Genomic DNA, 25,144 nt, shown 5'->3' on the forward strand with positions numbered 1-25,144 from the left:
CTGTTACTTGGCTTCGCATTCTCTGTTCCCTCCGCGTGCCGTCCGCTTCCCCACCGACAGCCACGCGGCTGACCCCCCACACCTGCCCGTCTTAGCTCGAATGTCGCTTTCCGGGGAGCCCTCCCCTGACCTCCTGCTCTAGATCAGAGTTCTCCGTCCCCTCAGTCGGCTGTGTTTCTCCCCAGTACACTTACCAGTTCCAAACATTGTATTTATTTTTATTTACTTGTTTACCGTGAGCCCCATGAGGGTGGGGCCTGGGCTGATTTGGTCACCCTTGTGTTCCCAGCCCCAGCCAGCACAGGGCTGGGCAGAGAGTAGATATAAATAAATCTCTGTTGAACAAATGAATAAATACCCTTCTCTTGTCCTGAGCCCCTTCCCAAGCTTGCCCTGCTCGCCACTCCTCCAGCCAGTCCGCCCCGATTGCCCTTCCCTTAGGTTCTGAAAGTCTCCCTGGCCCTCAGTCCTGACTTGGAGAACACGGTTTATCTAGAAACTCACACGTGTTCTTTGTGCCCTCACTCCCTTATGTGACCAGGGGCTTCCCAAGGGCAAAGATGTTCCCTCTGCACTCAGTGAATTTCTTCTTCCGTCTCCTTCAGTCACAAAAATTCTACCTCCTTGTTGGAAATATCCTTTTTCCTCTTTTGGTCTTTAGCTTCTGGAGACCAAACATTTGACTTCATTTACCTTGCCGCCTCCTCCAGGAAGCCCTCCCTGACTCACAGACTGGGTCCGAAGTCCTTTGGGCTCCCTGTCTGAGCCCCACCCAGTCAGGATCGTCACTGTCTGTCTCCCCCATGGGAGTGTGGGCGAGTGAAGGAGGGCCAGCGGTGTTGTTGGTCAGCACTATGCCACGAGTACCACCCAGCGCAGCGCTAGGCACAGATAAACTGAAGGAGGTCACGGTGGACGATGATGGACCAGTGACCCACCAACCTCACCGTTTCCCTATTTTCTTACACTCTTCCGAATGTTAACACAGCCTTATTTACATACAGTTTGCATACATCAGACCAGGAGGGAAGGGAATGTGGGCTAAGGTTTGAGGAGCGGGGAGAGGGAGTTCTGCACAAGTTGGAGGCTCACTGTGCTGGCGGCAGCATCTTTAGCTGAAGCTGGTCCGCCTGGGAGGGTGGAGCTGCCGCCCAGCCAGCTGCCACGGCCTTGGCCATGCTGTTCCTCTTGGAGGTGAGCGGCGTCTCCAGGGTGAGCGACGCGTTGGCCATCTCCTGCGGCTTGTCACTGGCCAGGAAGCGGAGCAGATTGTGCAGGGCCTTGGCCACGTCGCTGCGGGCCCCCTCGTTGACGAGGCAGTAGAGGATGGGGTCGGCCACGCAGTTGAGGCTGGTGAAGGCCAGTGAGCTGTGATACGCTGAGAAGACGCGCTCCTCGAAGCCACAGTCCCACGGGCGGCCCAGGTAGACGGCGCTGCGTGAGAGCAGGAGCACGTGGTAGGGCGCGAAGCAGACCAGCACGATGGCGATGAGGCTGAGGGCCAGCCGCTTGATCTTGGCCTTCTCCTGGCGCTCGGTGGACACGCTGCCCCGCACGGCCCGCAGGATGCCGCGGTAGGACAGCAGCATGAGCGCCCACGGGAAGAGGAAGCCCACAAAGACCCGGTAGAGGTTCATCCAGGCCACCCAGCCCTCCATGGGGAACTTCTCAAAGCAGAAGGTGTGGTTGTAGCGGTCACGGAAGAGCTCGTCGTGGAATAGGGGTGCCGAGTTGGCCCCCAGCTCCGTGGCCCAGACCACAGAGCTCACGGCCACGGCCGTCTTGACGCGGCGCAGGCGGGCAAACCGCAGCGGGTGGGCCACAGCCAGGTACCGGTCCACGGAGATGCAGCACAGGAAGGCGATGCTGATGTAGATGTTGGTGTAGAAGATGAACCCGAAGAGCTTGCAGGAGCCGGGGCCGTGGATCCAGTTGTCATGGTGCAGGAAGTAGTCGACCCACAGCGGCAGCGTGCAGATGTACAGCAGGTCGGCGATGCTCAGGTTCATCAGGTACACGCCCAGCTCGTTGCGCTGCCGCACCTGGCGGTAGGCCGCCCACAGGGCCAGGCAGTTGGTGGGCAGGCCCACCCCGATGACGAAGATATAGAGGGACGGCGGGAAGAGGTGGTCCACGCGCGAGTCCACGTGGCAGCCCTCCCACGTGCGGTTGCCCATCCTCGGCACTGGGGCTTTCGAGGCACTTCCCCTGGCCCACGGGGGCTGTGGGGCCACGGGGGGCGGGAGGCCATCGGGCCCCCTGAGCCCCCTCCTTGGGGGCTCAGGGGAACGTGGCGGGAGGTCGTCCACGGGGAAGAGACGAGGGTGACCGTGACTTGTGGGCCAGCCTGGGCGGGGAAGGGTAGAGCTGGAGAGGGAAAAGTTGGAGGAAGGACAGAATTAGGACAGGAAGGAGGCTTGGGGGAGGGGGGGGCGGGATTACAAAAGCTTTGTCTTGTCAAGGGGGTGTCTACAGACCCAGTCAGAGTGTAAATGAGGGAATACTGGGGTGCGGGTGGTGATAAGAGGAAGATATTCGTACGGGGCGCCTGGGGGGGGGGGCTCAGTCAGTTAAGCGTCCGACTTGGGCTCAGGTCATGATCTCAGTTTGTGAGTTCAAGCCCTGCGTGGGGCTCCGTGCTGACAGCTCCGAGCCTGGAGCCTGGTTTGGATTCTGTGTATGCCTCGCTCTCTCTCTCTCTCTCTCAAAAATAAATAAACATTAAAAAAATGTATAAAAAGGGAGATATTTGGAGAGATCGGAGAAAATAAGCGTGGCTGTGTGGAAATGGCGAAATATGCAAGATAGTTTGAGACGGGACAGACCGCAGTCGGGGAGTGTTGAGAACGCCAGGCAAGGCCATTCAGGGTGCCGACGCTTCCCGGGACCCCAGTGTGAAATAAGGAAATAAGCAAAGAGAAGAGCGTGGAAAAGCAGGAGCCCTCGGTCCGGGGAATGTGGGAAGGGTTAAGAAACAGGAAGGAGGTGAGTAAGGGCTATACAAAGGAAGGTTACAGATGGAGTGAGGAACTTGAGGGGGGCAGGGGAGGGACTCCTGGCTTGATCTTCCGTGCGAGCCGAGCAGCAAGCTGGGGGGTGGTGGCCCACCTCACACAGCACAGCTGACTTAACAGCGCCTGTAGGGAGAGAGGTCTGCAGTGAGGGGAGTCAGGGACACCCCCTTCTCCCCACACCCCTTGCCATAACCTCTGGGCTGTAAGAGGGTGGACGGCCTCCTGCAAGAGGGTGGCGATGCCCAGTTGAGCCTCTTTCTAAGCAATGGATCTCTAAAAGTGCAGGTCTGGGGATCCAGATATATTTTCCCGGACAGATATTAAAATAAAGACCCAACTCAGGTTTTCGAACTTCCTTCCAGGGAACTGTGTAAAATGCACCACTGTGGTATCATGCTTTGGGAAATGCTAACTCTGTCATTTCACAGACAGGGACGTGGGGCCCAGAAAGGCTGGTCGCTCCCCCCAAGGATACACAGCAAGGCCATGCTGGCGGCTGGGACCCGTCTTCCGCTACGAACCCAGGGCACCCCAACGTTGACAGTGATAATAACGGGTAATAACAGATAGTTTATTGAGGCCCACCCCACAGCAGACCCTGTCCTAAGCGCTTTTACGGGTATTAATTCATGACATTTTCAAGAACCCTACGAGGAAAATACAGCTATCCTTTCTATTTGACAAACTGAGGCACAGAGCCCTTCAGAGACCTGTCCAAGGTGCTGATGATGAATGAGGAACAATCTCGGCCCTCCCCCTTTTTCTCCAGCCTGTGATCCTGTTTCCCCCCAAGAGTAACCGGACGTGGACAGAAAGGGGCCCTCGGCTGGATAGTGGGGGCTGGGAACCATGGCTGCTCTGGACCGGGGAAGGGGAAGGGACAGGGACAAGAGCTGCTGGATGTGATCACATTCGGACAGCAAGGGGAAGCCCTGGAAGCAGGGCCGGCAAACCTCCCTCGGGGACTGCTTCCCTCATTGCCTCTCCCCTGCCCTAACTTCCCTGAGTGCGAATCCTGGGCCTGTCTACCCCTTGGGGAGACCTGCAGACACAGGGCAAAGGACAGTCATGGACTACCCCCTGACCATTGTCAGCCCCAGAGGGAAGGAGAGTGAAGTCCTGAATCAGCGGCATCTTCGGAAGCCACTCTATCCAGAGCTTTGCACAGAGTTGGATTTTTTTTAATGTTTTATTTTACTTTTTGAGAGACAGAGTGTACGCAGGGGAAGGGCCGACAGAGAGAGAGACACAGAATCCAAGGCAGGCTTCAGGCTCTGAGCTGTCAGCACAGAGGCTGATGGGGGGCTCGAACTCCTGAACCGTGAGATTATGACCTGAGCTGAAGTCGAACGCTCCACCGACTGAGCCACCCAGGTGCCCCCAGAGTTAGTTTTTTAAGCTGTGAAAGCATCGTCATCATTATATTATTATTATTATTATTATTATTATTATTAATCTTTTTAAACATCTTAACTGGAAACCCATCTAAGACAGTGAAAAGCTGCTCGGCGTGCCCAGTGAAATGAGGTGGGATGAGGGGAGCCACCTTTGAAGGGTCCCCAGGACGCACTTAGAAAACCACTGGTTGGGTCAATTGGACATATGGGGAAACCGAGACCCAGACAGGGGAAGGGATGAGCCCAAAGTCATACATCGGGTTCTTGGAAACCTCCCAGATGCCTCAGCATCTTTCCATGGGAAAGTCCTCTTGGCCCTACCTCCACCATAAATCCTGAATCCATGTATTCTCTCGGAAACCCCTGCCGCTGTCCGCCGTGCACTACCATCACTGCTTGCTCGGACCTTTGCAGTAGCTCCTCACTGCTTTCCAGGCTGCCATTGTGGCTTCCTTCAACTCGTTTCCCACAGGGCAGCCACAAAGGTCTTTTTAACAGGGAAATCACTCCTCAGGTGACTTCTATGCTTGAAACCGCACCCCCCCCCCCCCCCCCGTGCCTTCCCAGTGGCTTTAGGGTAAAATGCAAACGGCTTGCCTCAGGTGACAAGGCACTGCCGGACTTTCTCCCCCCCCCCCACCTCTCCTCCCCCATCTCAGCAAGCTCAAGGCCCATGGCCTTCTTTTCAGCCTCAAAACCTTTGCTCTTTCTCAGATCTTCTTAGGACGAAGCTCCCTCACCTCCTTCACTTCCACGGGGAGGCCCTCCCCGCCCAGAGTCCCACCCCCCCCCAACACCAACACCACCCCCACCCCGGGGCGCTCTCTTCACATCACCTAGTATCTTGTTCACATCTCTCTGCGGGTCTGAGGTGGACATTCCAGGAGGGCGGAGACCAGGTGTTGACTCCTGTATCCCAGCACCCAGGACAGGCCCAGCATATAGTAGACACTCAATAAATGACTGTGGCTTGAAGGAACAGGCATAGGTCAGCCCATCCCGTGATGCAAGAGAGGCAACACAACCTCCTCCTCCTTCCCCCTCCCCCACCCGCCCCCAACAAGTTCAAAGAAGTCCCTGCGGGGGGTCCCAGGGAAAGAGGTTGGAAGGGAAAAAGTGAAAAGGGCAGGATCTATCCGCTACATAATTGACTTTGAAAGGTCAGGGCTGAGTCCTGTTTAGTAAGCCCTACCCCCTGTGGGGTCCTCGGCAGCCAAGCGGCTGCCCCCACCCCAGACTCACAGGCAGAGGTTCCTGGATCCTGTGGACAAAGGAGAGGGCTTGCTCCTGGCTGGAACAGCAATCCTGTCCCTTTGAATCTTCCCCACCCAGACCCAGTCCCTCAAAACACCCCCCCCCCTCTCTGCTCTCAGCCTCCCCTTCTCTCTGACCCTTGGTCTCCTCCTCTCTCCCCTTCTTTCTCTCCCTCTTCTTGTAACATTGAGAAAATGCCTTCTTTTTTCAGATCCTCAGTTCTTCTGTATAAAGGGGGGGGGGGGAGGGCAGAACTTTTATATTCGTCACATCGCAGACACGAAAATCCTTGGTAGAACATCATAACATCTACAAAATGTGCAGCATTTGAACAATTATTATTCCATGGATGAGACAGAGGAACCACAGCTGGGAGTTCCCTCTGTCCCACCCACTCAAGACCCCCCTGGATTCAGCTGGGGTGGGTACACAGGCATGAGACTTCTTTCCGGAAGCCAGAGGAAATACACTTCTCATGGCTAATTTCCTCAAAGGGGAACCAGTTGAGCGCTCATCCCATCCTCCTCCCTTCCCTCCTCAACCCACCTGCTTCCTGGGGATTCTGAGCATGGGGGAGGGGCATTCAGCCCTCTCTTCTCCCCACCCGAGATCTGCCCACCATCAAACCCTCAAAAGCACAGGACCAGAAACTCTTAGGATTCCGCAGTGCAACTGGTCTATATGCCCCAACTGGGGGTGCAAGGCAATTTCTGGCCCCTTCCTGGTACACATGGGGAAACTGAGGCCCCGCGCAGCAAGTCCGCGTCCTATGATGTGTCAGAACTGGGCAGATCTCCTATCTTCTTAACCAAAGAGCTTCCCCTCCCCTGAATGTTTTCTCTCCTCACTCCCTGTGTTCCTGTAATTTTTCTCAAGTCGTTCTGGGGTTCTCAGCCCCCCTGGAGAATCCGCTAAAAGACACAAGGATTTTCTCCGCGCAAAAAAAGCAAGTGACCACAGCGTCTTTTGTGCCCCTTCATCAACTGACTCCCTTGCCCAGCCTCCTGGGGTCAAGACCCTGCTAGCCCCTCCCCCAGAAGGGCAAGGAGGAGAGATAAACCCAAGTGTGGAGAGATAGTGAGGGGGCAGGAAGGACTGGTCAGACCCCGGCCTCCACTTTATGCCTCAGCTGCTCAAACCAGATAAGTCCCTGGGCCCCACCAGCCACCCCGAAATCCAGCAACACTAAAGGACTGAGAGGGTTGAGGACACAAGGCTAAGATGGGATGCAGCCCTCACCCACCCACCCCCGCCACCCTCGGGGTTCACTCACCAGCCTTGTCCTGGAAGCCACCAGACTGCCCCCCTTCCCTCCTTTGCAGGCTCCGGCTTACCACCCCCTTGGCAGTCCCGGGGGACCGGCCAGCTCCGGTCTGCTCATTAGGGGACGAAATGTGATCACCGCGCCTCGCTCCCCACCTGGTGCCCTGGCGGCCAGGCGGAAACTGGGGGGCAGTCAGGCCACCGTGACCACCTCGCTGGGCCTCAGTTTCCCCATGCCTACCAAAGGGGTCCCCATCACCCCCCACCTCCCACACCACCCCCAAGGGACGCCAGGGTCCTCCCACCCTACCCCTCTGACAGTCTCCATTCCAGCGTTCTCAAATCCTCGGTATCTATTGTTAGTCTGGTTCATGGTTTACCATTCTATTATTATAACATTCTAGAGCTTTACCTTTCTTCCATTCTATTATTATTATCCTAGCGGCTTTCCATGCCCTTACCCTTTAAGTTTCCAATATTCTAGGAGTCTCACATTCCAAGATTCTAAAGTTCTATTGTTAGAACACTATGATTTTTTTTAAACATTCTACGACTTTCATAATCTATTATTAAACTCTCAGTGATTATTATCTTTGCCCAGCAAACACACATACGTACTTCCCTTTTCTTTTTTACAGAAATGGGGGGACATACTCCATCTACAGCGAACCCCTTTCCTCTTCCCTTAGCTATTCTGCTTTTTAACATCCCAGCTGCCTGAAATTCTAAGATTGTGCAGAATTCTAAAATACTAGGGATTGATGGGAGGTTGGGGGGGGGGGTAGTAAGTAGTCATCTCCCCATAGCCCCTAATATCTCACTACCTGGGGGGTGGGGGGGGGCTACTGGGAACCCAGGCTGCTCCCATACCCCTGCCCTGCCGGCCTTCCCCTCATCCCTCCCAGCTCGCTCACACCAGCTGAGTTATTATTTGTCTAGACACAAACCAAATTATAGGCCCTGCCCCGAGGGAGCAGTGGGCTTCATGGGGAGGGTCAGGAGAAGGCGGCGGGAATTAATCCCTGCACCGCCCCCCCCCCCATTTTCCTCCACCTCTTCCCTCCTTCTCCCAAGCTCCACCCCTTCCACCCAAACCATCTCTTGTCCCTTCTCCCCTCCCCACCACCACGGTTTTAGAAATATTTTCTCTTCTCTCCTTCTCAAACGCTCCCCTCAGGATTCCAGCTATTCATACTCACCCTGGCATTCTTCCCTCCTCACTGTGAACACCTCTTTTCCCAAATTAATCCGACTTACTGGCAGCAAAAGAAGCCGGCTCTCTGGATTCGGGCTTCAGCTGAACCGGAGTCCCAGCCCCCAGCCTGGCACTGACTCACTATGGGGACTGCTGCTCTTGGGCGCCTCAGTTTTCCCATCTGTACAATGGGTGCTTGGCCTAGCCGCCTCGGTAAGCCCTTCGAGCTCTCTGCTTTGAACGCTGAAAGCTGCCAAGATTCCAACATCATTTTTTTTGAAAAAAAAAAAAATTTTTTTTAATGTCTATTTTTGAGAGAGACAGAGTGCAGGCGGGGGAGGGGCAGAGAGCGAGGGAGACCCAGAATCCGAAGCAGGCTCCGAGCTGTCGGCACAGAGCCCGACGACGCGGGGCTCGAACTCGCGAGCCTTGAGATCATGACCTGAGCCGAAGTCGGACGCTTAGCCGACTGAGCCACCCGGGCGCCCCAACACTACTTTTTTTTTTTTTTGGATTGAAGGATTCATATATCCTGAGGCCCTTTGATTTGAAGGTTGTGCAGCCCCAGTCCTCCTGATCCTTCTCACGTCCTGGGCCCTTCCATTCAAAGACTTCACACCCAAGGGTTCTTAATTATGATTCCCAGAGTTCAGGAGCTGCCCATTGTCTCTCTCATTTCCTCCCACTGGGATCCCCCAGAAAGGGAAACCTCCCCATCCTCACCCCAAACCTGAACTTGAGTTCATCTGCAGAGCCAGAGCTTGTGAGGAGCCCTCTTGGAGGGTTCAAGAGGAAGGGGGCTGGTGGTGGGCCCTGGGGTGGGGACCCTGGGGGTGGGGGGTGGGGGGTGGCCCCTATCATCTCTGTGCCTGCACACAAATCCCCCAGCGTACATCCTGCCTGAGTCCACAACACACATCTCACGGCCAACAATGGCTCACAGAAATCCCAGAGCTCTCCCTCAGCCTCGTCGGGGGTGGTGGGATGTCCAGGGCAAGCAGCGGGGGAGGAGGGAGGGAGGTGGAGGCAGGAAGGAGTTAACGGTGACCTAGCCAAATCCTGGAAGGGAGGAAGTGGGGGAGGAAGTCCACCCCCCAGCCAGGAATTCCTGAAATTGGAGGGTGGGGTGGGTGCGACCTCAGGAGCAGTGGGGTGACTCTCTAAAGGGGGCTCTGGGGTCACGGTGCCATTCAGAGTCCACCAGCCCCAACTGGCAAGCCTGCTTCCCCCCACTCCACTCCCAAGCAGCTCCTAGGCCCAGGGGAAACCTCTGGGATGCCCCAGAATTCGGAGTGAGGTGACGATGGGGTGACGGTGCCAGCAGAGGGTCTTTAAGATACACAGAGGAAGAGACAGAAATACGAGAGAGAGAGGGAGGGACAGGAAGGGAAAGGGCAAAGAGGTGCACAGAGGCCGGGAGAACCACGGACTTGGAGGCAGGGAGCGCCGCTGAGCCTCAGAGGGACAGGGGCAAAGGGAGACAGGGAGAAGGGATACAGAGACGGAGAGACAGAGCCAGAGACCGACGGAGATCCGGCAGAGACACAGAGACATCCAGAGAGGCACGCCGAGAGGGGGAGAGGACCGCAGGTGGGGACCCATCAGAGACGGGCGCCGAGAGGGAGGCCGAGCCAGAGACGCGGTCCGCGCGCAGACGGCGGGAACGCCGGCCCCAGAGAGGGGCGGGGACGGGCCGGCGCGGGAGACTGAGGCAGCCGACGCCGGGGCGCAGGGCCCCCGAGGGGCTCGCCGAGGAGCGGCCCCCGGCGGCCGGACGCCCGGCGGGAGCCGGGGAGGGACCGGCGCCTACCTGCGCGGAGCGGCTGGACGGGGCGGGCGGCGCCTCTCTCGGCTGCAGCTGCGTCTGGGCTCGCCCGCGGCGCAGGGACCCGGCGGCGACTCCTCCCGGCCCCGGGCCGCAGCCGCCGGCCGAAGCCCCGCCCCGCCCCGGCCGGCCCCGCCCCCATTAACCCCTCCCCGTCGCCGCCCCTTAAGCCCTTTAAGCTTTCACCCCGCTAAAGGCAGGAAACCTCACCTGCTGCCCTAGCGCCCCCAACCCCCCCCCCCCGCGAGTCCCCAGCCTGGAGGCCGGGCCCCCATCTCATTAACCCCGTGTGCTGACCCTCCCTCCAACCCCACACCTCCGACCTGACCGACCCTTCAGACTTTGACCCTCGTTGAGCTGAGCTATTTCCTCCCCTCCCAGGCCCAGTCCTTAACTTTCTGGTCATCGCGTGCCTCCCTTCCCAAGGGACCCGCACAAACGAGTGGGGCCAGGGCCACCCCTGGAAGGAATGCTGCCTCTTGGCTAGCCAGACCTTAGGCTAATGACTCTGTGCCTCAGTTTCCGCTTCTGTCCAAGTGGTCCCTCGCATGGCCAGTGTCATGGGGAATGTCATTTCGTAGTGTTAACGCTACCAAGTCTATAAAGCATGCCCCCCCTCCGCCCCGTCCTTCCGTTCCTCCCTGTTCCATTTACTTTTCCCCCGTAGAAATTGTCCCATCACGCATTCAATGTACTTCATCCCCCCCCCCCTTTTTTTCCATTATCTGTTTGCATCTGGTTTCTTTGCTGTTGCCCAGCAGATAGCCGGACACACGATAGGTGTGCAAGAGACCCGTTTTCAGCGAGTGCATGCGGGAACGATCAATGCTTCAAAAGCATTTGCTGAGTTTTATTACGACCATCACGACCTTCAGAAATTGGTCGTGAGAATTCCGTCTTGGTCAAAGCACTTGGACAGACCCGGCATGTAGCATGCAGAAACGACAGCTATTAGGTTCACAAACTCCTTTGTCTTTCATTCTTGTTTTCATGTGTTTGTTTTTAAAGTTTATTTATTTATTTAGAGACAGAGAGCACGGGGGCGGGGCAGAGAGAAAGAGGGAGAGAGAAAATCCCAAGCAGCCTCCTCCTCCTCCTCGTTGCCAGCCCAGAGCCTGACACGGCTCAATCCCATGAACCCTGACATCATGGCCTGAGCCAAAATCAAGAGTCGGATTCTTCACCGACCGAGCCACCCAGGCGCCCCATCTTTCTTTATTTTCAATAAAAATTAAAGTGCCCGGATCTTGGGGCCCCTGGGTGGCTCAGTCGGTTAAGCGTCTGACTTTGGCTCAGGTCATGATCTCGCGGTCCGTGAGTTCAAGCCCCACGTCGGGCTCTGTGCTGACAGCTCGGAGCCTGGAGCCTGTTTCAGATTCTGTGTCTCCCTCTCTCTCTCTCTCTCTGCCCCTCCCCTGCTCATGCTGTGTCCCTCTCTGTCTCAAGAATAAATAAATGTTTAAAAAAAATAAAAAATAATAATAAAATGCCCGGATCTTAAGGGAACAATACCATGAATTGTGACAAACAGATACACTCGTGTGACTAAGCACCCAAATCAAGACACAGAACATTTCCCGCACTCAAGAACACTGTTCTTTGCTCCTTTCCGTTTTTTTTTTTTTAAAGGTAGCTATTCTTATAGTCATTTGCCGTGTGCCCTTGGACAAGTGACTTCCCCTCTCTGAGCCATATTACCTACTTCTTCTCAGGGCTCTTGAGGGACACAGAAAGCGAAGAGAGTCAACCAAGCGCCCAAGCGACCTGCAACGCACAGAGGAATAGAGACATTTGCCTTTCTTCCTCCTTCAAGGACACAGTCGGGGAAAGCATCAAGGGAGGTATCACGAAGTCTGTAGCCCCTCCCGACAAAGAACCCGGGACGCGTCCTATCAGTTTCAAGACAAGCCCCGCAGACCCCTCTTGTCAGAACGAGCTTGGTCATTCCAAGCTCCTCCTAAGAAGAAATCCTAAGGGGCCACTGGCAGTGAGGATCCCCTTGTCTCCTGGGCTCACCCGGTGGGAAACAACTAGCCATTCAGGTCTTAGGTGGGAGCATTTATGAAGGGACGTTTCGGGGGGGGGGGGGGGAACGGTGAAGGAACCCACATAGGATGAGGCGGCAGCAGGGGACCAGCCACAGTGAGAATCAAGCCATTGCCACCCTTAGGGCAGGGAGCTGGGGTTTGGAGAGGAGGCCACAGAACTCGAGGCTCTAGGCAGAGGAACACAGCCACTGCCAGAAGGGCAGGGATGCAGGGAGGGGCCCCCCAAATAAATACTCCCACCTCTCCCCTCCTGCATTCCCATTGCCTCCAATAGGCAGAACCCAACCAGAAGGCGGAGGGCGAAGGACCCCCGTGGATGGAGTGGACACAGGGCGGTCTCCCAAGGTCCAGGGCAGGAGGAGAAGGGCTCAGCGTCACTCTGGGGGGCAGGTGGAGAGAATCGCCCGGCACTTTTTCCATGCAGGTCTAAGACCCGGCACAAGGGGGCGACAGAGCACCGGGAGCACCAACGAAAAAGGCTGTTTCCAGAGCGTGGGCCACACAGAAAAGGAGGCTTTGATTTGAGAGCGGTAGGAAACTGGCTTCTGAGACCTGGGGGTCTGGAGGGGTGATAGGATGGCTGAGCGGTACCGGCTGCGTAGGAGTTCTCCAAGTGGATGCATTCAGACTGGGTGTCAGGATGCAGAGGGAACCGCATGTACGGAGGCTCAGAGGCATGAAATGTCGCAGGGACGGGCAAACACTGGTGGTACAGATGGCTGGAGATAACAGATGGGGACAGGAGAGGCTTCTGGCTGGAAGAGCAAAGAATAAGAAAGGATTGGGGGGAAAAAGGGGGGGGAGGGCGGCTGACATTCAATGACCGCTGACTAAATTCCAGGCACTGTGCTAAGCACTTGGTGTGAATACCTCATGTAATCCTAAACAACGGCAAACAAACACACCTACACGGAGATGCCATTTCACAGATGAAAACACTGAGGCATAGATGAGGAAGTTGAAACGCAGGAATTTTGGCAATTGGGTTCCAGTGCTCTAACCACTGGTTGGCTATTTATTTCTCAGGGTGGGAAATCGAGGGTTGAGGTGTTTGAACTTTGACCCCCTTTGTAGAAGAGACTTTCAACTCGCTCACACAGAGAACTCTCGTATTCATCCAGCAAACATTCCCTGAGCCCCTGCTGTTGTGCTGGGCAGCGCTGGGGACACAGCAGTGACCGCAACGGCCCTGGCCCTTCCCTTCCAGGACTGGCAGCCAGTGTGGGGGTGACAAATATCCCTTACAGTGACACTTCGGCAGGTGGGAGGGGGGTGCTGGAAGCCAGAGGGGCTTTGTCACAGTTTTGGGGGGAAATAGGAGGGAGGAGAAAACTATTAGAATTTCTACCTGAAACACTCCCCTCACTTGGTTCATTTCTTCCTCATCCTTCAGTGTTCCACACTGCTATCCCCTCCAGGAAGCCCTCCTGGTGCTCCCTTGGTCTTCCTCTGCCCCCTCAGGGTCATCATTGTCTGAGGATGGGTCTGCCCTCCCCAATAGACTATGAGTACCTTGAGGGCAGGGCTGGGGCTCTGTCCCTCACCACTGTGCCCAAGCATTGCCCAGCTTAGGGACTGACCTAGAATAAATATTCTCCTTGCATACATTAAAGAATTCATTCGGGGCGCCTGGGTGGCTCAGTGGGTTAACTTCAGCTCAGGTCGTGATCTCATCGTTCGTGAGTTCGAGCCCCGCGTCGGGTTCTGTGCTGATGGCTCAGATCCCGGAACCTGCTTCAGATTCTGTGTCTCCCTCGCTCTCTGCCCCTCCCCTGCTTGCATTCTCTCTGTCTCCCCCAAATAAATAAATACTTAAATTTTTTTTAATTTAAAAAGAAACTTGTGATTCCTGCCTATATGATAATCTATAATCTTTTGACCTTTTACAAGATCTACAAAAGTATACATAACCCTGTAAAAACTATTCATTCTCTGGAGCATGTTTCCCAAGCAGCTGTCCTAACTTGGGCTCGAATAAAACTCTCTTTCTTAGTTTTAGGGATTCTTTTTATTTTTAAAGAAGTTTTTAAGTTTATTTATTTGTTTATTATTGAGAGAGAGAGAGAGAGACAGAGAGACAGGGAGCACAAGGACTGGGGAAAGGCAGAGGGAGAGAGAGACACAGAATCCGAAGCAGGCTCCAGGCTCCGAGCTGTCAGCACAGAGCCCGACGCGGGGCTTGAACTCAAGCCGTGAGATCATGACCTGAGCCAAAGTCGGACGCCTAACCGACTGAGCCACCCAGGCGCCCCTTACCTGTTCTTTTAATACTTGTATTCCTGGGGCACCTGGGTGGCTCAGTCGGTTAAGTGTCCAACTTCAGCTCAGGTCATGAGCTTGCGGTCCGGGAGTTCGAGCCCCGCGTCGGGCTCTGGGCTGATGGCTCAGAGCCTGGAGCCTGCTTCCGATTCTGTGTCTCCCTCTCTCTCTGCCCCTCCCCCGTTCATGCTCTGTCTCTCTCTGTCTCAAAAATAAATAAAACGTTAAAAAAAAATTTAAAAAAAAAACTTGTATTCCTTGGGCAATGGGATGGCCATACATGTCATTAGGGCGGCTGGAGATCTGAAGACTCCCGTGTAAGGTTTCCTTCCAAATAACCAGGTATGATCCCTCGATGAACATAAATCCAAGATTTGTCTGACCGCGTGCTTCCCGAAAGGGACCGATTAGATCTAATTGGGGCACTCCCCTAACGGGGGACCACTGTCCTGAGGCTGGATCATGGATGAAGCTCATGAGAACGTTGTGTGAATTAGAAAAGAGTTCCATATTTTCATCTTTTCTCCGTGTCTCTCATATGCCCTTACCCATTGGCTGGTTGGTGTTCTCGAGCCTTCTCTCAGAGGAAACTACTTCTGGCTTAGATATATAATGTTTCATGTGATATGAAATAGCTGCCCCTTCTTGGGGTGCCTGGGTGGCTCAGACACTTGAGCGTCCAACTTCAGCGGAGGCCATGATCTCACAGTTCGTGGGTTCAAGCCCCGCGTCGGGCTCTGTGCTGACAGCTCGGAGCCTGGAGCCGGCTTGGGATTCTGTGTCTCCTTCTCTCTCTGCCCCTCCCCTGCTTGCGCTGTCTCAAAAATGAATAAACACTAAAAAATCAACAAACAAACAAATAAAATAGCTGCCCTTTCTTAACAAAGGTCAGGACCTCCGCCCTACCCATTAATACTGGATCTAGAGGCTTACCAAGGGTATTATTGTTGGTCACCCCGTATATCAGCTCCAATCTCTGTGGCATTTCAGTCCGTTCACGGACACCCATTCCAGTCTAGAATGCCATGGAGAGGTGAAGGGAGGTCGACATCCCTTCTCAAGTGGCACAAAGGTGTGTCCAGAGCGGTCAAGGATGAGGGATGTGTCCCCCCCCCACTCTGAACCCCAAGAACCTTCGCCAACATTTCCTGATGGGACGCCATTCAGAAGCTGAGGGCGATTTGGGTACCTAGGGACTCCTAGGTAGTTAGTGGACTCTCCTCGTTTACTAGGAATTAACCATGGCATCTGCTTCCTCGATCCCAAAGGATCCCTTCTTGGACCGTCTCCTAACATACTGGCGTCGATTTGGATGTAAAAAAAAAAAAAAAAAAAAAAAAAAAGCACCAGGGCCACCTGACTGCCTCAGTGGGTAGAGCCTGCGACTCTCGCCCCCTGGGGTTGCAAGTTTGAGCCCCATGTTGGGTTTAGAGCCAACTGGTAAATGAATGAATGAATGAATGAATGAATGAATGAATAAATAAAGGAGGCGCCTGGGTGGCTCAGTCGGTTAAGCGTCCGACTTCAGCTCAGGCCATGATCTCACAGTTCGTGAGTTCGAGCCCCACATCAGGCTCTGTGCTGACAGCTTGTGATTCTCTCTGCCCCTCCCCACATTCTCTCTCTCTCTCTCTCTCTCTCTCTCTGAAAATAAATACAAAATTTATTAACAAATAATAAAAAAGGAAAGAGAAAAAGCAGCAAACCCAACCCCCAAAGGGCACAACAACTCTCTCTCTTGCTCGCTCGCCTGCTCTCACATCTCAAGAGTGCACTTTTTGCCTTTGATACACTTTCCCGCTGTGCCGCATGTCTGTCCTTGAATTCCTTCTCCTGGGGAGACCAAGAACCCTCGGCCACTCCTCTGGGTCTGGCTAGGGGACTCTGGGGGTCTCCCCAGTTCCCCCGGCAACATCTTTCTGGCAACCACAAAGGGACAAGGTGACAGCAACCCTCTTCGTGGCTGAGTCCCCAGCTCTTGCTTCCTTGCCCTTCGTTGCTTAGTCACTGTTCTCCTTTGTTCCGCTCTCTCTTTTGATCTACAGGAAGAGGCCTAAAAAGGACACCTCGTGTGCTTCCTTCCCTTCTCTTCTTTTGTAACACTGTTGGCCTCCATATAAACTAGAGGATGGGAAAGTCTGCCCAGAAAAATGTCCCCACATCCCACGTGGTCAGGCCTTTATGGCACTGTGCCAAAACCCTGATCTGTCCACTTGCCTTTAGGGGGCCCGAGGACACCCCTCCTCACTCTCTACTCTTTTTTTAACGTTTCTTTTCTTTTGTTTAATGTTTTTATTTTATTCTTTTTTTTTTAAATTTTTTTTCAACGTTTACTTATTTTTGGGACAGAGAGAGACAGAGCATGAACGGGGGAGGGGCAGAGAGAGAGGGAGACACAGAATCGGAAACAGGCTCCAGGCTCCGAGCCGTCAGCCCAGAGCCTGACGCGGGGCTCGAACTCCCGGACCGCGAGATCGTGACCTGGCTGAAGTCGGACGCTTAACCGACTGCGCCACCCAGGCGCCCCAGTTTTTATTTTATTCTTGAGAGAGAGAGAGACAGACACAGTGAGAGCAAGGGAGGGGCAGAGAGAGAGGGAGACACGGAATCCGAAGCAGGCTCCAGGCTCCGAGCTGTCAGCACAGAGCCCGACGTGGGGCTCGAGCTCACGAACCGCAAGATCATGACCTGAGCCAAACTCGGATGCTTAAACGAGTCACCCAGGCTAATCTGTTTGTTTGTTTGTTTGTTTCTTTAGTTGTTTTAGAACAATTTTATTTATTATTTTTTTTGGAGACAGAGAGGGGGGGGGGGGTGGAGACAGAGAGGCACAGAGGATCCAAAGCAGGCTCCAGGCTCTGTGCTGACAGCAGAAACCCTGATGCGGGGCTCCAACTCACGAACCTGGTGTAGAACCTGGATCTGGTGTAGATCTTGAGAGGACTGGATGCATCTTGGTGGGCTCTGTGTTGTCTGTGCGGTTTTCTCCCTTGTTAGTTTCCGGGTTGCCGGCTAGGATCCCTGGAGCCAATTGTCTGATTAGTCTCCTGCTGGCCAGGGACTTTAAGGAATATTCCCAAGCAGCTGCCCGAACACCTTCAGTTTCAGGGAAGTTCCACCTTCTCCGGCCCGACATGGATTGCCTAATTTCACTTTCTGTTGGTGGAAGGAAAAAGTGTGTCTGTTCGTCAGCAGGAGCTGACGAGCTTCAGGGCCGGGAGTTCTCTTTCTCTGTCCTCGGTGCTTTTATCCACCTGCAGCCTTCCTGGAGGCGCCTCACCTCTGCTGCCCCCCACCTCCCCCTCCTCCTGTTTCTGCACCACCACGGCTCAGCTTGCGTCACAGGCTCCCGCACCACCCTCCGTGCCTCCGGCCATTGGCTCCTGCTTCTACCCCTCCCCCCCCCCCCCCCCCCCCCCCGGCCCCGGTCCCCAGGAGCAAAGAGCGCCCCTCTCTGGACTGCAATGGCCCACTTCAGATTTCCCCACAGGTGTCCCGGATAAAATCGAAAATTGGAGAACAAGTTGATTGACCCAGTGGTCCCAGCTGCAACCGATTCCGTATTTAAACTCGTTTAAGTGTGTTAAATTTAATTAAGGCAAACCTGTCTTTAGAGTTATCAGCATTAAATACAAAGATTTTCGGGGCACCTGGGTGGCTCAGTCAGTTAGGCATCCGACTTCGGTTCACGTCATGATCTCACAGTTCGTGGGTTCGAGCCCCGCATGGGGCTCTGCGCTGACAGCCTGGAGCCTGCTTCGGATTCTGTGTCTCCCTCTCCCTGCTCATGCTCTGTCTCTCTCCTTCAAAAATAAATTTAAAAATAATAAAATAAATACAAAGACTTTCACTCTAGGGGCACCTGGCGGGCCCCATCGGCAGATTACGTGACTCTTGATCTCAAGGGTGTGAGTTCAAGCCCCATGTCGGATGTAGAGGTTATGTAAAATCTCTTGTTTTATTTATTTAAATTTATTTTTCTAAAGAAGAACTTCTTTGCATGAGCAAGTGGGGGAGGGCCAAAGAGAGAGGGAGAGAGAGAATCCCAAGGAGACTCTTCGTTGACAGACTCCCACTCCAGGCTCCATCTCAAGAGTGTGAGATCATGACCTGAGCCAAACTCATGAGTCATACACCCAACCGAGCCACCCAGGTGTCCTGAGATTACATAAAATCTTAAAAACAAAAACAAAAACACAAATTATTATTCCACCAAGGTTTACTAGAGGTCATAAGCTCGTGTTCTCTCTGTTGCAATTAGTCAACAACAACAAAAAATAAACGATGGTCAATTTTGTCTGTCTCATAAGATTTTCCATGGGTAATTGTTAAAAACAAATAGGTTGAATAAATAAAAAGGTCTATAGGCAAAACTTTAAATTGTTTTCAAAATCTTTGGTAACCTGACCCTTTGAAGTTTTGCTAAGTCAAAGGATAAACTGGACTGAATTCACGGGACATCTAAACTTTTTCCAAATAAGATAATACACTAAAGTATTAATTACTGAACAGAAGTTCGTGCTTTTGGCTTCTTATTTCAGAGAAACTGAGGATACTGGAGTCCATTGGTAAACACGCATTATGCTTTATTGAACGGTTGTACTGGGATAAACATATGGTTTTTTTTTAACTTATCTAAATTAATTTTTATTTATTTTTAAAGACTGATGTTTAAATTTGTTTTAATGTTTATTTATTTTTTTTTTTGAAAGAGAGACAGAGCGAGAGCAGGGGGGGGGGGGCGCAGAGAGAGGGAGACACAGAATCCGAAGCAGGCACCAGGCTCTGAGCCATCAGCACAGACCCCGACGCGGGGCTTGAACTCATGAATCGTGAGATCATGACCTGAGCCGAAGTCAGATGCTTCACCAGTGGAGCCACCCAGGCACCCCCATATGTTTTTTTTAAATTTTTTTTAATGTTTATTTATTTTTGAGACAGAGAGAGACAGAGCATGAATGGGGGAGGGGCAGAGGATCTGAAGTGGGCTCTGTGCTGACAGTAGGGTGCCCAATGTGGGGCTCTAACTCGAGAACTGTGAGATCATGACCTGAGCAGAAATCAAGAGTCTGTTGTGGGGTGCCTGGTGGCTTACTTAGTTAAGCCTCTGACCCTTGGTTTCAGCTCAGGTCGTGATCTCACAGTTTCGTGGGTTTGAGCCCCGCATTAGGCTCTGCACTGGCAGTGTGGAACCTGCTTGGAATTCTCTCTCTCTCCCTCTCTCTTTGCCTCTCCCCTACTTGTGCTGTCTCTCTCAAAATAAATAAATTAAAAAAAAAAAAAAAAGAGTCGCTTAACCAACTGAGCCACCCAGGTGGCCCTAAATTTATTATTTAAAAAAATAATCTCTACAACCAATGTGGGGCTCAAACTCACAACCCCGAGATCAAGAGTTACATGTTCTACCGACTGGGCCAGCCAGGTGCTCAGTCACCCCTGGGAAACTTTCTCTTAAGGTATCCGTGACTTCTAGAAATATAACAAAGCGTTCCTTTGTGAACAAAGTGAAACATTTAACTTTTCTCCCTGCCTGAACCCTCCAGAATTCAGAAACTCTTTGCGGGACTATTCTTTCTTCAAGACAATTACAGTTATTTGCATTAGTTCGATAAGAATCTGTTCTCCTCGTAACAGGACACCATTGGAAACACTGGTTATATTACCCAGGCTTTGACTGGAATGTCATATATGAGACATAGACTCAGCTACGACTGGACAGCTTTAAGGTACTAAGGTTGACTTTATGGAACCAAGAGAATCCCATGGAAACGTTGGCCTGATACCTTGCTTACAGAGCTCCTGGCGGCCTTACCAGGTAAGTAAAGAATATCACTCCCTGGAAGGTGTCCGAATCTCAGGATATTTTGGAGACCTAGAGAAGAGGAATTCACCCAAATCTGCAGGAATTGCAAGCGAGTCTGATGACCAGCATTTGGCTTGGCTCTGACCTCGAGAACCTATTAAAAGTTCAATCTAGGGGCACCTGGGTGGCTCAGTAGGTTGAGCGTCCGACTTCAGCTCAGGTCATGATCTTGCGGTTGGTGAGTTCAAGCCCCACATCGGGCTCGCTGCTGTCAGCCGTATAGCCCTCTTGGGATCTTCTGTCCCCTCACTCTCTGCCCCTCCCCCGCTTGCACTCTCTTTTCAAAAAGAAATAAACATGAAGAAAAAGACATTACATTTAAAAGCTCAGTCTAGAGATTCCTTAGGAAAAGTTCCAGCAAAGTAGATTTTAAAGGGTCCCTATGAAGGGCGCCTGGGTGGCTCAGTCGGTTCATCGTGAGACTCTGGCTCAGGTCCTGAGTGGGTTTGAGCCCAGAGTGGGTGCTGATGCAACTCTCCCCCCCCCCCCCCGCCTCTGCCCCTCCCATATTCTCTCTCTCTCTCTCAAAATAAATAAAAGCTTTAAAAAAATAAAGAAGCCCTATGATTAATCACTGTTCTTTCTGAGCTTATGTAAATAACTAGGTCAAGTTTTACAAATGAGTTAGTCTTGATGCAGCCATCTCTGGAAATAAGGGTGAATTTAGAGAGAAAAACTATGTTTCAGAAATGCATCCTTATGGATGTTAGATTCAAGTTTTCGTCATCTTTCAGTGTTCGTTGTTTGGGGGCACCTGGGTGGCTCAGTCGGTTTAGCGGCGGGCTCTTGATCTCCGCTCAGGTCTTGATCTCAGGGTTGTGAGCTGGAGCCCTGCGTTGGGCTCCATGCTGTGTGAAGCCTACTTAAAATATAAATAAAGTAAGTCGGTAAATTTGTTGCTTGCCTAAGCTAGACAACGTGAGGGGAAACTTCAGAGGTATTGCCACTGTAGCTCAAATATAGACAATCTTTATGCCTATTCCTCTGTGGGGATAATAATTGAGAGCCCCGTGGGTATATGATTATTTTAACAGTCGGAAGATAAGATAGACTTCCCGACAGTTGTGAAACTCAGCTGTCAGCTTGATAAATTCTATGTGGCCAGGATAACAAAATCACTCCTTAAAATGTCAGAGCTTACCCTATGGACTTGTGGAGACAATGGATGGCCCCAACTTTCTTTCTTCCTTTCTTTCTTTCTTTCTTTCTTTCTTTCTTTCTTTCCTTTTCTTTTCTTTCTTTATCTTTTTTCAACGTTTTACTTAATTTTGAGAGACACAGCATGAGCGGGGGAGGGACAGAGGGAGAGGGAGACACAGAATCCAAAGCAGGCTCCAGGCTCTGAGCTGTCAGCACAGAGCCCAGGGCAGGGCTCCAACCCATGAACTGTGAGATCATGACCTGAGCCAAAGTCAGACACTTAACCAACTGAGCCACCCAGGTGCCCCGGCTCCACCTTCTTCTTCTTTTTTTTTTTTTTTCATTTTTTTATTTTTTCCCACCTTCTTTATAACTGGATTGGAGAAGGGGTTTGGGGATGCCCTCATCTTCTGGGACTAGTCACCTCCCGCTTACCAGCAATTCCTCACAATGAGGATATTGTCAAGGTTAGACATCAGGCAAAGAGGACTTCTTCATGGTTTTATCCCTTAGCCATATTTGTCCCGAGGGCCACCCCTACCGATGTAAAATTACAAATAGAGGCTTTAGCCAAGCATACAGCAGCCATCATTAACTCAACCCAACATGGAGTCACCCACGAATTCAAAAAGAAGCCCTCCGAAACCAAACCCTTGATTCGTGGCCCAATAATGCTCGCCCAATGGGATGGCTCCCCACAGAATCCCGTGACCACATCATTACTCTACAGGCAACTGTTTGGTTTGCTACCTACTAGACAAGGCAACCAGGCATCAGACTGCGTCCTCCGGTTGCCCCTGCATTGATTCTCTTAAAGAACCTACACTGTCACTTCATGATGGGTTAAATTCCTGGCCGGGAGGTGGACTATGGTCCACCCCAAAGGGTCTTCTTACCACATTGATAATTTTTATTACAATATTCATCCTAAGATGTCTTTTTGGCTTTGCTCTCTCCTATTGTCGAGATACATGCGAGCAGTTCCTGACTCCTTCGCCCAGCCAACAGATGATCCCTGCCCCTCAAAACAAGTTCACCCCAATGTCTTCTCTGCACTCTACAGCGATGGTCTTCCATTGTTACTTGCCGGGACAGATAGCGACCGACTTAGGTCCATAGGTAGGGACATCTCTATGACCGCTGTCAGCTTGAAGAAGTCACAACCTTGAAGATTCAAGGGCCAAAGATTGGTCATTGGGGGCGGGGTGTGTGTGTGTGTGTGGTGATGAGGGCTAGAAGCAGGAAAATGTTCACCTTTAACCGAGGCTCACCTGCGTAGTTCCGATAAGGATCAAATACGTTCTGGTCGCTACCTTCTTAAAGGGTCTCATGACTGCCTGTACGTCTCATCGATAGTTAATATCAAACTGAATGATAAGCACCAGAGAAATCTTGCGAAAGTAGTTTCACGAGTAGAAATTCGAAGAAGACGCTCATGATCTGATACTCCCTGCAGGTTCTCTCCCTCCTTGAGCCCTAAGCACATAACCACCAGCTTCAGACGGCAAAGGTGCGGCTCTTTCTGCCCACGGGTCTTGTCCACATGCTACTTGTATACCCATACTAGCTTGCGCCATAAACCATCTCAAGAATTCTTTCTTGACCATCGCGCTCAAGGATTGCGCAAGAAGCGGCTGAAATAGGTTCGCTCCAGGGAGTCAGTGGTCACTAATGAAGAGCAAAGACTTACCCTCCTTGTCCTAGGGCAGCTGCTGGGGTTGGCAAAACTCGATGCCTCTGCTGAACTAGTTAGTCCTGGGCGCCCAGCTTAACCTCGTGGTTCCTCACTGCGGGATGGACACCACCACTGAAAACACACAATGCTTTCGGCCCAGCCAGTCAGCCTCTTGTGAGATTCTGGTATGCTCTCCCCCTCACGCTTCTATTCACTGCTGCAACACCCTGAATCCCGCCACTCCTCCGGCCCCGCCAGAAGAGACCTCACGATTGTCTTTACCTCAGTTAGGTTAGCTTCTGTAGCTCAGATTTATTACAGGCTCCCACTGAGACCTCGGACCTATTGTGTTTTATTGACGGATCTGGATCACACCTATGGTGGTTAATTTCATGTGTCAACCTGACTGAGCCCCGAGGCGCCCAGGTATTTGGTGGAACATCACCCCATCACCCGGGGTGTTCTTGGATGAAATTAACATTTGAATGCGTCGGTTGAGTAAAACAGATTGCTCTCCCCAAGGTGGGTGGGCCTCATCCAATCAGTTGAAGGCCTCACTAGAACAAAAAGGTTGACCTTCCCCTGAGTAAGAGAGAAACCCTCCTTCCTGACTGCCTTTGAAGTGGGACATTTGGTTTTTTCCTGCTTTTGGATTTGAACTGAAACATCAGCTCTTTCTGGGTCTCTAGCTTGCCGACTCACCCTACAGCTCTTGGGACTTGTCAGCTTCTATAATCATGAGCCAATTCCTTATAATAAATCTCTCCATCCCTCCTCCTCTCTCTCTACCACCTGTCTTTGTAAGGCTTGTGTACAAAGATGGCCTATATATACATATAAATATACCCATATATATATATATATATTTTTTTTTAAATTTATTTTTGAGAGAGACAATCCCAAGCAGGCCCCGCCCTGTCAGCATAGAGCCCAATGAGGGGCTCGATCCCACAGACTGAGATCATGACCTGAGCTGAAATCAAGAGTCAGAGGTTTCCACCGACTGAGCCACCCAGGTGTCCCAGCTTTTACGGGTTTTTTTATGTTCAGAAGAAATCAAAACAATAGTATTTTGTGGCAGGCGAAGATGAGAAACTCAAATTTCAGTATCCATTAATCGGTTTGTTTGAACACAGCCGAACTCGCTCATGTCGGTGTTGTCTCTGGCCACTTTCACATGACAGTGTCGGTTAGTTGGGACAGAGACTGGGTGGCTCACAAAGTGTAAAATATTTACTATCTGGTCCGTTAGGGAGATGGTTGGCCAACCTCCGATTTAACTATTCTGTGGTGTGAGAAGTCAGGGTAGTGGTTGCTGTGGGGGGTGATGTTGGTGAGGGGGCCCAGGGGGACTTCTGGGGTGCTGGAGAGGTTCTGTTTATTCATCCGGGACCTGGCTGCATGGACAGGAACAGCCCGTGAATTCAGCAGACTACACATTGTTGATGAGTGTACTTCTCAGTATGTATGTTCAGTATCGATGAAAAGCCACAAATTTGCTCAAGGTTACAGACACTAAGATGAGAAGTCCCCAGGGGCGCCTGGGTGGCTCCGTCGGTTGAGCGTCTGACTTCGGCTCAGGTCATGATCGCACGCTCCGTGAGTTCGCGCCCCGCGTCGGGCTCTGCGCTGACAGCTCAGAGCCTGGATCCTGCTTCACCTCTCTCTGCCCCACCCCTGCTTGTGCTGTCTCTCTCTGTCTTTCAAAAATGAATAAACATTAAAAAAAAAATTAAAAAAAAAAAAAAAGATGAGAAGTCCCCAAAGAGAACCCTGACGATGATATCTGGGTCCAGTGAATCCAGCTGGGCCCCTCCTGGCCCACCTAGTTTTCATGACCTGGCAACTTCTTTTTATCATTTATGCTGGATAGAGCTGGGTTGCTGGCTCTGGCAACCCGAGTCCTCATACCCCACCTCCCAGACATTTACGGTGTCATCTGCCCACTTGCCTAAAAGGTTTCCTTGCCCTGCTTCAACCTGTGGTTCGGGTGGAGGTTTCCACTTCTCACACTATCCCACCTCCCTGGCCACAGGGATTGGTTTGGTCCCAGGCTGATCTTCACCCAAGGGGAGCCAATCAGAGCAGACCAACCAGCAGGCCAAGTTGATTGATCTGCAGATGAGCCAATCACAACTTTTCCCTGGGATTTTTTTTTTTTGGATTGGAGGCCCAAGGCTGGTAGACGATGAACTTTGAAGCTGCTGGGTG

The 25,144-nt window shown here is 52.2% G+C and overlaps 1 protein-coding gene across 7 annotated transcripts; it reads right to left on the bottom strand.

The window, feature by feature from the left end:
* Positions 1-206: 206 nt before the first annotated feature.
* On the bottom strand, positions 207-22,092 carry GPR4 (G protein-coupled receptor 4). 7 transcript variants are annotated; one of them, XM_047834521.1, is made up of 2 exons: positions 22,079-22,092; positions 207-2,469 (listed from the first exon to the last, which is right to left on the bottom strand). In XM_047834521.1, the coding sequence occupies exon 2, from the start codon at positions 2,175-2,177 to the stop codon at positions 1,089-1,091; it is 1,089 nt and encodes a 362-aa protein (XP_047690477.1). In that variant the 5' UTR covers positions 2,178-2,469; positions 22,079-22,092; the 3' UTR covers positions 207-1,088. The 7 variants fall into 7 exon arrangements, with proteins under 7 accessions (XP_047690477.1, XP_047690476.1, XP_047690473.1 ...); XM_047834520.1 differs by lacking the exon at positions 22,079-22,092 and adding an exon at positions 9,934-10,054 and having other exon boundaries at positions 207-2,367; XM_047834517.1 differs by lacking the exon at positions 22,079-22,092 and adding an exon at positions 9,934-10,044 and having other exon boundaries at positions 207-3,137.
* Positions 22,093-25,144: the final 3,052 nt, after the last annotated feature.

The sequence above is a fragment of the Prionailurus viverrinus genome, chromosome E2 (genome assembly GCF_022837055.1).
Source record: "Prionailurus viverrinus isolate Anna chromosome E2, UM_Priviv_1.0, whole genome shotgun sequence".
NCBI lineage: Eukaryota > Metazoa > Chordata > Mammalia > Carnivora > Felidae > Prionailurus > Prionailurus viverrinus.